Here is a 12,287-nt window from a genome sequence, read left to right on the forward strand (position 1 = left end):
GCTTGATGGATAGAAAACATTACCTGATTACATCCAAATCAAATGTAACTTTATTAAATCTCTTAGTTAAATATGTTTCAATTAAATATTTTCACACTAAAGAAAAGGTTAAGTGTAATTTTTCTACTAGTTTTACAAATCACTGAATGCCTGTTTCAAACACTTCAGTGTTAAACTTCTTTTTTTTGAACAAAGTAAGTGCTGACATTCATTGCTGTATACAAACTGATATCCTGTGATCTATCTTGGCTTTAATCCTGTAATACATTCATGTTTGTTAGATAAACCCCGGCCTTCTTAATAAAATGTTCACGCCTGGTTTAATTTACATCATATCCACCCAGAAATCTGGACTTCATCATTTTGACCTCACATCATTATCTGAACATTAAAACAGCAGCAATCGAGCAATAAATCATGTGTAGTGTTGGCTATTATATTTATACTCAGTTGTTTAGAGATGCACCAGTAAGCTTTTTAATAACTGATGCAGATTTCTGGTTTCCTTTGAAGTCCAACCATCTACAATAGTTTTCTTTCCAAGGAAAGTGACATTTAAAAGCAAGCGAGCTGCAGGTTCATTGGTGGAAATAGTAGTTTTAGTCTAAAAAACTGAAGGAATTCCAAGACTTTCTCTAGTTATGTTTGAGATCACAGAAAGTGCATCACACAGAATGCTGATTGTTCATTTCTAGGCCGAGATAACGAGTTCTTAGTTTTAATTAATATAGTGGGGATAAAAATCAGATGCTTCCATATTTGATCTGTTGAAAAGAACCAGGTGATCTGCCAGAGATCAAATGAGCTTGACTGTTGGTGATGCATTCCCCAACTGATGTGGCCCTTTGGGGAAATGGTTAGTGTGAGGGTGTGCGGAACATTTCCCCGACCTCAAACTCTTCAGTGTGACATTAACAGGATGCAGGTAAACAAACACACAGCTCAAAGTTTGAGTCATTTATTTTGGAACAATGACCTCCAGTAAAAATCTGTCATCTATGGTAATCAGAACAGCAGAAACACCCAAATCATTCAGAGACGTGGATTACAGGGATTACATTACATGGATTAAACAGCAGAGGTAAAGCATCAAACAGCAGAGTCTACATTAGACCTGATCCAGGACCATCCCAGTGAAATCACAACAATCAACAACACTGAGATGGTCCTGGATCAGAGTCCAGACAGAGGTCATCATCATCATCATCAGTCTGAACACAGGAAGCAGCAGCTTTTCATCAGACAGAACCAGGACCAGGATCCAGTCTCAGTTACTGGGAACCAGGATACGACCTGAAAGAAGAAGAGACGAGGACACAGTCACCAACACTCTGAAAACAAACCATGGAGACTGTTCTTTTTTACAGATCAATGGCAATGATTCAGTAAAGTTTCATGTTTAAGAGCTTGGACCAGGTCTGAGAGTCCTCTTTAAAAACAAAAAAAGGAAGAACCTGTGTCTGAAACATTAATGTAACTAACAGTTGTCTGAAATAAACACTACTGATCTAAACCTGCCTGAAACATCAATATATGAAAAATACTGATGATCCAAACCAGTTGTAGACTCATATACTGTGGTTTGAGATTTAGACTGGTCTAAACTGGTTTCAGGTATGAACTGGTCTGTGAGTGGGAGTTCTGACCTTGGGCCTTCCTCTTGTAGTAGATGAATCCAGCCAGAGATAAGATCAGACCCAGGATCAGTCCTGAGGCTCCGATGGCGAGCTTGTTCCTCTCTGACTCAGGCATGGACGAGGAGGGATCTGAGTCACACAGGTGAGAGTCAGACAGGTAGGTATGTACAGGTGTGTACAGGTGTGTACAGGTGTGTAGATACAGACAGGTATTTACCCCAGTCAGTGATCAGAGGTTTCTCCAGGCTGGCGTGCTCCACCTTACAGGAGATCTTCTCTCCAGACCTTCAACACAAACATCAGTGACTCTCAGATCTTAAACTTTTAAATTTTAGTCCAGACTTCATATTAAAAGTCTGTTTCCATGGATTATGATGCTCACCTGGGTGTGTACTCCAGGTGTGAGTGGGTCTGGTAGTACCAATCACCATCTGCCATCTCCTCAGTGGAAGTGACATCAGAGGTGACTTCCTGTCCATCTCTCAGCCAGCTCACTTTGATCTTACTGGGGTAGAAGTCATAGACGCTGCAGACCAACATGGCAGGATGCTGACTGTAAGCAGGTGTCATAGAGTGAAGTTTGACATAGGGTTTAGCTGGAAGACAGTATGATTGTATATATGTGCATTAATAAAGATACTGTCAACAGCAGAGTCACATATAAGCTGGTCCCAGTTTGAATTTCTGCTCATCCAGCTGTTTGATTCATGAGCAGAAACTATGAAGTACAAATAATGTATTATTGTTAGATACACTTTTTTATAGCTAAACACTCACAGCAGCTGATTAATGAATGTGTTACATTGGTTGCTGCTTCATTACGTTTGGGTGTAGGTATGAACAACTGTAGGCTGAACAACAATGGTGGAGGAGATGGTGATAGTGGTGGTGAGCGAGGCCAAGGGTCACTCTGATCAGACTGTACCATCCAGAGCCTGCAGGGGGCGCTTTGCCTGTTTAATTAATCATATTTGTAACCGGTCACACACAGATGGGTCAGAGAAGAGCTGCAGCCTGATGGAGGAAACTTCTCACATGTTTCCTTCTGTGAGGTCACACCGTCACACTCAGAGAGGAAGTTACTGCTTAAACAGTCTGTAAACAGCCTGCTCATGTGGTTCAGCATGCATGCTGCATTAGGTGCACTTCTAACCATCTATAACCCAAAAGCAGAACACACAGGATGACTTTGCACTATCAGACAGCTTCCCCTCCACAGGAGGTCTGAGCTGGTTCGCCCCATGTTTCTCTGAGCTGCTGCTGCTGGGAGCTGACTGTATGAACTACAGTCACACTGGAACACATGAATTATTAACCTCATGTTACACAGCTCACAGGCTGTGTGTGTTTACATTTCACTGATCAGTCAGGTCAGCCTGTCAGCACAGCAGATGATTCATGTTTCAGCACTTTAGCTCACTTTACTGCAGAGATGCTGCAAAGAGTGAGACACTTCACACACAGATTAAATAACAGCAGTCGTGTTTATGTGTGTGTGTTATCATGATAATGTTTCAGTATATTGAATAGCTCCACTGTTACACTGACTCATAGATCTGAGCTGTAAATGTGTGCAGGTGTGAAGCTGCTACACAAGCTCTGAAAGTCAGAATCAATAGACTGCAGACAGCTTGAAACAAACATCAGTGTTTCTAGGATATATCTGATTTAAAATCAATGAATTAGAAGAAAAGAATGAAAGGTTTTTTTATTAACCTGTAAAGATGCTTCATGCTGTTACAAATATTTATATGAAAATATTAGAAAACAAACGTGGACGATCTTTCAGCTCAAAAAGTAAAAAAACAAACAACCAAATGAATATCATCAGTGTGTTATAATGAACAGCTGCAGTTCGCCTGTTTCACCAGCAGGGAGCGCCACAGACTGAGGTTAGCTCTGTGACGTTATAGTCAGAGCTGTGATCAGTGATTTATTACAGTTATTGATCACCAGAGTCTGACCTGCAGCTGTGAGTCCATCATGAATGATTCAGAGTAACATGAACACCTGATGATGTCACACAGACCAGCACACTCACCTGATTTAGACAGAGGGTTGCTGTACCAGTTACCAATGTTGTGTTGGCAGTACGTCTCCTTCGCAGCTCTCCATCTAGCCAGCTCTCCTGGTTGATTGTTCCAGTACTCTGCGTTCTTCACTCCGTACTCAGTGTATCCAACATAGTGCCCCACACTGCTGTCAAACCGGGTGTACTCGATCTTGTTGAAATAGTAAGACACGATGTACTCGATGTCCTTCAGCTCAGTGGAGTTAAAGTTACAGCGATTCACCCAATACATTTTGAATCCATCTGAGGACAAACAGAACCACACAGAACATCAGTGTATTAATGATCATTTATGAGTATATCGATCATACCTGCTGTGCTGAGGCTGATGAAGAGGAGGCTGAGGCAGAGGAAGGATGAAGCCATGTTCCTGAGTTCTCCTGACAAACTGACTCAGTCTGACTGAGAGCTGCTCTAAAAACAGAGGACAGGTCACATGACCACAGCATCATCTGTTACCAGGAAGAACTCTGTGACGCCAGCTCACACTCTTCATCATCCTGAGTGAGTTAGAGTCCATTAAAGCTTTAAAAGCAGAGATCGGCACTCTGTGATGTCATCAGCACCTTTCCTCTCTGCTGCACTGAAAACCTTCTGTTTTCATGTATGTTCCACAGTCAGAGCTGGAATCTAACTTTCTGCAAACACATTGAACCAACCACTGACGACAGCCCTGCTGTAATATTAATGCAAATAATAATTTCCTCCTGTTTAATAATCAATAAAACAATCCAGTCACTTTCAGTACTTTTGATCAATTGAATTTACTGCATTACGCTGTTTATACTCACACTTCCTGTCTCTTTCAACCTAAAAGAACAGAAACACTCTTATTGTGAAACACGTCCGTGGAGCTCTGACATTCTTCTGTATGAACAACACAGATCTCATGATATTGGACTGAAACAAACATGAAATCAGCCATGTTTTCTAATTAATGTGAAGTGTGATGTCATCATTTACAGATTTATTATTTCAGGCTTCAGAGCAGCTGAATCACATTTCACTGTGTTACACTCAGAGTAAAGGTTCAAATCTATTTTAAATCCATCACATATGTAGTTTTACATCTTTGTTTTGCATTATGATCAGTCAGTGAATCTCTGCTGTTAAACACACGGATGAGTTACAGCTCAGTCTGACACAGATTCCTTCATTAAACTGTTTGCGTGTTTGAGCTGAAATCTTCCTTAAGAATCAGAATCAGAATCAGAATCAGAATGGGTTTATTGCCAGATGTTGAGGTTTACAACATTAGGAATTTGCTGCGGTGCTTCAGTGCAAACAATAAGAATTAAAGTGCTATGTAGAAAGAAAGATATGTGCATGAGATATACATTAGATATCTCATGCACATATCTTTCTTTCTACATAGCACTATTAAAAGCTGGAATTCAGTTTTTTTTCTGTGACCAATGAAGTCACATGATTATGAACAGGAAGCAGAACCTAAAAACATGAACCCACTGAGACACACCTGACTCAAACCACACAGAGTGAAATGGATCCATGAATATTTGTAAAGACACACAAAGAACAATCTCACACAGGTTTGTGTTTATTACCCAGATGTTTTTATTGATACATAACAACCCGAAACACAGTTTGATAAACAAGGAGTCATTATAGCAGTTTATGAACACACTGAGATCACCTGAGCTCAGATAAAACTGATTTCACCAACATTAATTTGACTTTTATCTTCTTTGTTTTTGTGGCAGGAACAGAGTCCAGGTAACATCTGCTGGATCGAACATGTGGAGCTGTGGGGGTAGGGCGGCTAAAAGTAGCTTTGCTTTGAATTCAGAGTTAAACTTTATTGACACACATGATGACACACAGAACAGCTCATACATAACTAACCCTAAGCAGGTGAAGCAGGTAAACAGGAAGCAGACAGGAATCAGATGTTCATTACAGGTGAACTCTGCACACTTACATACAGGACAGTCACACTGATTATGAGCTCATTATATAATGTTGATGACATCATCACTGTCAGCCAATCAGCTGCACTCGTTTCCTTTGATGAGAAAAAAGGTTCCAGCAGCCACACCGAGCAGACCCACAGTCAGACCCACTCCACAGAACGCTGCAGGTCCAACACCTGGATCAGACTGACCAGAGGCCTCCACATCTGGAGACACAAACACACAGAGAGACATGAACCTCACCACCTCTGTACCTCTGTCAGTGCTCTGGGTTTAAATAAAGTTTTCTCACCATAGATCTTGGTCAGTGGTTCTGTCAGGGCCAGATGTTGCACTGCACAGCTGTACACGTCTCCCAGCTGTGGGGTGAACTGCAGTCTGGAGATCTGGGTGAAGGTCCCATCTTTGTTGGGATAGGGAGTGTTGATGCTGGATCCTGTGACCTTCTGTCCGTTCTTGGTCCAGGAGACGTTGACAGGAGCAGGATAGAAACCAGTCACATGACAGATCAGAGTGTTCTCCTCTCCAAACTCCACCTCATCTCTGGTGTAGATCATCACAGCTGAAGGAGCATCTGTGCACAAACACATCAGGCAGAGGATCAGAGCTTCAGCTGGTGACTTTATTTATTTATTAATAAACATCAATAAAACGTTCAGGTGTTCACTCAGATGATGTCATCACTGTCTGTGTGAGAGAAGCTAGAGTGAGGTCAGAATCATGAAGTTAAACTACAGACAGACTCAGTTCAGCTTCAGAGGAACTAAGAGGAGGAAAAATAAAATGAACTGTGATCTGCAGTAAATGCAGAATACTGCATTCAGAAATACTGAAACATGAACACAAATATAAACACGTCAGTGTTTCTGTACACATGATCAGTCTGAATGTGCTTAAGGTGGAATTATGTCTTATATTTAATCAGGTTGAAGCTGGCTGTGTTTGATTGGACAGAATACATCGACGCTGATGATGTCATCAGTGTGTTACTCTACAGAGCATGCAGGTAAACACAGGTGAGGTGAGACAGGTGTTATTCACCCTGTTCTGGAGGGTAGTCCTTCATGCCTTTACCAACACGCTTCATGCTCTCTCTGCAGATCTGTTGAAAAGCCACAGCTGCTTCATAAGCTCCTGAGTAAGTGAAAGGATCAATAAAAGGAGGCTGAGGGTCGATCATCTCCTGTTTGTTGAAGTCTGCGTAGGCCATCTCTTCACCATCCAGTCCATACATCACCTCTCCATCAGAGTCTGAACAGCCACTGATACCAATGTCACCGTGCAGAGCTGAAACACATCAAACACTGATCAGTGACCTGATCAATGACCTGATCAATGACCTGCTGTTTACAGAGACAAACTCACCATCAGCAGAGACACAGAGGACACAGGAGAGGAAGAGGAGCAACTCCTTCATCTTCATCAGCAGCTCTCTGACAGTTAAACTCTGTGTGTGTGTGGACCTCACAGAGTGTGTGTGTGTGTGTGTGTGTGTGTGTGTGTGTGTGTGTGTGTGTGTGTGTGTGTGTGTGTGTGTGTGTGTGTGTGTGAACCTCACAGAGTGAGTGTGAGAGTCTGTGAGTGACTGAAAGTGCAGCTGCGCTCTAACACACAGCAGCCAATCACAGAGCTCACAGCTCATGATGTCATCAGTGTCCAGGCAGACAGCAGCTGGAGGTGAACATGATCTGACACACACAGCACCGATCAATAATCAATATTTATAGACTCTTCAAAATAAAGTTCAGCCCGATCAGTTTCCACTCTGAGGATTTTCAAAATAAAACCAACTTTATTTTAATAAAATGATTCAGTTTGTTTACAAACACTGTGAAATATGACTTCATGTGTTATTTAAATAGTTTCCAGTTGAAATCACACCTGAGTTCATGTGTGTTACTGTGACAGTGAGAGTCACAGCTGTGTTTGTCAGCAGGAAACTTTTACAGACACAAAAACTTTACGCCTCCATCATATGTTGTAGATGCATCCAGCAGGTCCACCAGAGTCTTTACTGGGCCGATTCTGGCCCCGGGCCTTATGTTTGACACCTCTACAATAACCTGATCAGCTTTCAGAGAGTGATTATTGATCAGATGGTTCAGTAGTTAACCTGCTGTCAGAGGAGCAGCCGAGTTAGAGCTGAGGAGGAGTTTAAAGTGTTTCCTGTTTCCTCTGCTGATAATCAGCCAATCAGCTCTTTGCTGTCACACAGCTCACCTGTGCAGGTGTGACAGGTGAGTCAGTCCATCTCAGATCATTGGCTGTGTCCCAGTTTAGCGTCCGCACGCTTCGAGTACACATTTTGGGACCTATTACGTCACAGCGACGCTACGAAGGCTGTCCCAATCTGAAGTGTTCTCAGCAGCAGCTGACAGATGGAGAGAATAGACAGACTGTTCCCTGTTTGTGAAGGACTGCTAGCAAAGTTTAACATAACTGTCTGTGCTGAATCAGTCTTATTAGGTAATGTTCAAATAATGTGATCATCCCAGTGTTTCCAGTGTGGGAGAAAGTACTCAGAGTACTCAGGGCCTTCAAGTTACACACTATGAAAGGCAGCAACAAGTTTAATGTTCAGAAACCTAAAGTCTGTATCAGCAGCAGAATGGAGCTAAAATAAATGTTGGTTTCAGTTCTATGAAGCTTTGAGTATTTTGGATCAGTAGCTGCTGTGTTTGTTGCATCATATTGCTGTAACTGTTTATATGCTTTATATATTCTGAGCTAAGTTGATCTATAGTGTTACATCATATTCTATAAGGATGTTATGTGTTTGTAGACTTTCTGCCCAGTTTGACCCATTTAGCAGAAGTCAGCCTGTTTAAGGCTCTGATATCTATTCTGTGTGACTTACAGCAGTTATGACATGGTCTGATTTTCTCACCCAATAAAGGAATATTTCATATATCAGTCGACTCTTCATTCTATCAGACACAGTTACCACAGCTCGTACATTTGCTTTTTACACATGTATGTAAGCACTGAGCCAAATTTAGTACCAACATATTAAAAGAACAATATTTGTCTCTTATATATGATACATCTGTATACACACTGTCACAGATACTCGTCTTTGAGTGAAGATTTAAGTTGACAGGAAATATAAATAACTGCAACTTGAATCTTTACTGAAGCTCAGAGGCACAGAGTTCACTCACTGCTGTAATATATCATAATACTCTGACAATAACTATAATATTGGCCATATTATATTTACATTATGGATTAAAGGGCTTTGGAGTTGACGTCACGCCGCAGTGCATTGTGGGATCCCGGCGCCATGTTAGAAGGCCACGAATCAAAACAAACACACTGGCTGTGTCCCAATTAAGAGACCGCACGCTTGAAGTAGTAAGAGAAGTGCGGAAGTGAGAGGTGTGTGATTAGTTTGTAAATAACAATTAGCTGATGTTATTCATGAGACTAAAGTCATCTCACTGTGGTAATGTAAATATAATATGGACAATATTATAGTATTGTCAGATTATTATAAGATATATATATACACACACACATATACATATATACTGACTTTCAGCTTGTTGTGTTTGTGGATATATGACTGACTTTAATTATTAAACATTCGCACATAAATAAGTGACGTCATATTCAGTACTTTTGACAGTTCACTCTTCGGCTGCTCCGTCTTATTGGGCAAATTCCACATACATGAATGTAAATTTCAAAACTCAACCCCATCATTTAATTTGTTTTTGATTGAAATTGAATATTATGATCCAAGATGGCGCCGCGGATGGCAGCCTCGCACTTTTCTTGTTTCTGTTTATTTTCTGCGCTTTTGGTCACTCAGACCACATCACTTTCTCCAGAGATGAACTGCGAAACATCAGGCAGTTCAGGCAGTGGTCTCACTATAGTTCTTATCCATTTTTCACAAACCCAGAAAGTTTTTTGGCGATTTTAGTTGGAGGCGCAGCAGCTCTCTGTGGCTCCTGGAGAAGACGTAGACGGGGGAGTCGCGCTGGTGAAACTACGTCGGCGAGGATTCCGCACGGCACTCCCCTCCATTCACCTCATGAATCTCCGCTCTGTTCCAAACAAAGTGGACGAATTACTGCTCTTAAACCGGACTAACAAGGACTTTGCACGCTCTGCTGCCCTCTGCTTCACTGAAACCTGGCTCAGTGAGCGAGTCCCTGACGCTGTCTTAAATCTGCCGGGCTTCCAACTTCACCGGGCGGACCGCGAAACAGAGCTCTCAGGGAAAACAAAGGGTGGTGGAGTCTGCTTCTACATTAATGAAGGTTGGTGTACTGATGTCACAGTGTTACAGAAACACTTGGAAAGTTTTTTCATCAACTGTAAACCGTTTTATTCACCGCGGGAGTTTTCTTCCTTCATGCTGGTCGGAGTTTACATCCCTCCTCAGGCCAACGCGAACAACGCACTGTGCGAGCTGGCTGACCAGATTACTACCCTGGAGAGGAAATTCCCGGATTCCTTTACAATTATTCTTGGGGATTTTAACAGAGCAAACCTAAACCACGAACTCCCTAAATACAGACAGCATATAGACTGCCCCACCAGGGACAACATCATACTGGATCACTGCTACACCACTCTAAAAGATGCCTATCGCTCTGTGCCCTGGGCAGCTTTGGGACATTCTGATCACTGCCTGGTCCATCTTATTCCAGTTTATAGGCAAAAACTCAAACGTGCCAAGCCTGTAGTCAAAACTGTGATGAAGTGGACTAACGCAGCAAAGCAGGAACTGCAGGACTGTTTCGACTGCACTGATTGGACTGTTTTTGAAGCTGCATCTGAGAACCTGGATGAGCTCACGGACACTGTGACATCATACATCAGTTTCTGTGAAGACGTGTGTGCCAACAAAGACCTTTTGCACATACAACAACAATAAACCATGGTTCACTCCTAAACTCCAACATCTTCGTAAGGCCAAGGAGGACGCCTACAGAAGTGGTGACAGGGTCCTGTACAAGCAAGCCAGGAACACACTGACCAAGGAGATCAAAGCAGCTAAAAGCATCTACTCCCAGAAGCTGGAAGAACGGCTCTCAGCCAACGACCCTGCGTCAGTGTGGAGGGGCCTGCAGGAAATCACCAGCTACAGACGCCCCCCACCCACTATTGAAGCAAACAAAGACCTGGCCAACGAGTTAAACACTTTCTACTGCAGGTTTGAGACGGACAGACTCCCACGCCCCACCCTCCCCTCCCCAGGGACATTGCTTCAGACATTGACCCCCAACACACCTTCCACCTCTCCCCCCTTCACCCTGCGCCCCAATCAAGACTCAACGACCACCCCCACCCTCCCCAATCCAGACTCAACGACCTCCACCACACCTCTCACCCCCCTTTCCTCCTCCCTGAAACTCAGAATACACACTCAGGATGTGAGCCGACTATTCCAGAAACAGAAGCCCAGGAAAGCCCCCGGACCAGACGGCGTCTCACCCTCCTGCCTCAAACACTACATCCAGTCATCCACCCATTCACACACACATTCACACACTGGTGATGGCAGCTACATTGTAGCCACAGCCACCCTGGGGCGCACTGACAGAGGCGAGGCTGCCGGACACTGGCGCCACCGGGCCCTCTGACCACCACCAGGAGGCAACGGGTCAAGTGTCTCGCCCAAGGACACAACGACCGAGACTGCTGGAGCCGGGGCTCGAACCGTCAACTTTCCGATTACAAGACGAACTCCCAACTCTTGAGCCACAATCGCCCGTTTTTAAATGTTAAAAGAAGTGAGAAAACATTTAATAAATATCTCTAGTAATTATTTACTGCTCATAAATATTACACTTTCACCATCATATTATTCCTCAACAAAGCGTGAACTTGCAGCAGTAACTCACGTTGGTGCAAATGCATCTGTCAGCACCCACTGGTCGTTGATCAGAGACCCTCCAAAAAAAAATTTGGACCCTCCAACAAAAAGGTTTATGACAGCGAACCAGGGCCAACTTCCTGGTGCTGCATCATGAGCTCCTGTGATGCTGCTGCTGTTCACAGCCCTGCTGCCACATGCTGAGAAAAGAAAAGACCGCACAGTTTAACAGCGAGTACACAGATCAGCACATGAAACCACTCAGAGACAGAGGTAACACTGATCAGTGCATCCTGAGCGCTGGCATTCATGTGGATGTTATTTTAAGAAGGATCTGAAGACTCTGGTGCACATCACAGATCTTCCTCCTCTGTGTCACAAAAGTGGAAGATTTTCCTGACAAAATCATTTCACAGATGAAAGAAAGACCAAACGTCAGCGCACTGTGTCACTGAAACGAATGTGGAGATCACTGTGCACATGTTGTCATTACTGTACAGCTGACAGAAGGAACAAGGTTCACATGTCTTTGGATGCTTTCCGGGCTGATCCAAATGACAACCTGAAAATGAGAAAACAGACAAATCTGTTAAACCGCTTCACAGAAAATATGTGAAAGTAAGCAGTGATGTTTTTTCCAACTTGAAGAACTGATCAGAAACTAAACAGGACATTTTTAGAGGACCCAGTTAATCTTTAGGTTTCCGTGTGTTTAAAACAGCTAACAAGAAAACGTTTGCCTTATGAGCATGGGGAGGCCCAGCCTGGGGAACCTTACTGGAAACAGCCAGAAACTAGTTTGTGCTGTTTCCTTTGAT

At 43.0% G+C, this 12,287-nt stretch overlaps 2 protein-coding genes across 2 annotated transcripts; both read right to left on the reverse strand.

Annotated features, from left to right (window-relative positions):
• Window positions 1-942: 942 nt before the first annotated feature.
• Window positions 943-4,107, reverse strand: LOC113017706 (H-2 class II histocompatibility antigen, E-S beta chain-like). Its single transcript, XM_080299596.1, has 6 exons — window positions 4,020-4,107; window positions 3,679-3,951; window positions 2,020-2,233; window positions 1,855-1,922; window positions 1,647-1,766; window positions 943-1,293 (listed from the first exon to the last, which is right to left on the reverse strand). Exons 1-6 carry the CDS (start codon window positions 4,072-4,074, stop codon window positions 1,268-1,270), a joined length of 756 nt encoding a protein of 251 aa, XP_080155722.1. The 5' UTR covers window positions 4,075-4,107; the 3' UTR covers window positions 943-1,267.
• Window positions 4,108-5,250: 1,143 nt separating this feature from the next.
• Window positions 5,251-7,238, reverse strand: LOC113017700 (HLA class II histocompatibility antigen, DR alpha chain-like). The gene is made up of 4 exons (XM_080299579.1): window positions 7,005-7,238; window positions 6,681-6,926; window positions 5,932-6,213; window positions 5,251-5,845 (listed from the first exon to the last, which is right to left on the reverse strand). Exons 1-4 carry the CDS (start codon window positions 7,060-7,062, stop codon window positions 5,715-5,717), a joined length of 717 nt encoding a protein of 238 aa, XP_080155705.1. The 5' UTR covers window positions 7,063-7,238; the 3' UTR covers window positions 5,251-5,714.
• Between the last annotated feature and the right edge of the window lie 5,049 nt (window positions 7,239-12,287).

The sequence above is a fragment of the Astatotilapia calliptera genome, chromosome 3 (assembly GCF_964374335.1).
Source record: "Astatotilapia calliptera chromosome 3, fAstCal68.1, whole genome shotgun sequence".
Taxonomy (NCBI): domain Eukaryota; kingdom Metazoa; phylum Chordata; class Actinopteri; order Cichliformes; family Cichlidae; genus Astatotilapia; species Astatotilapia calliptera.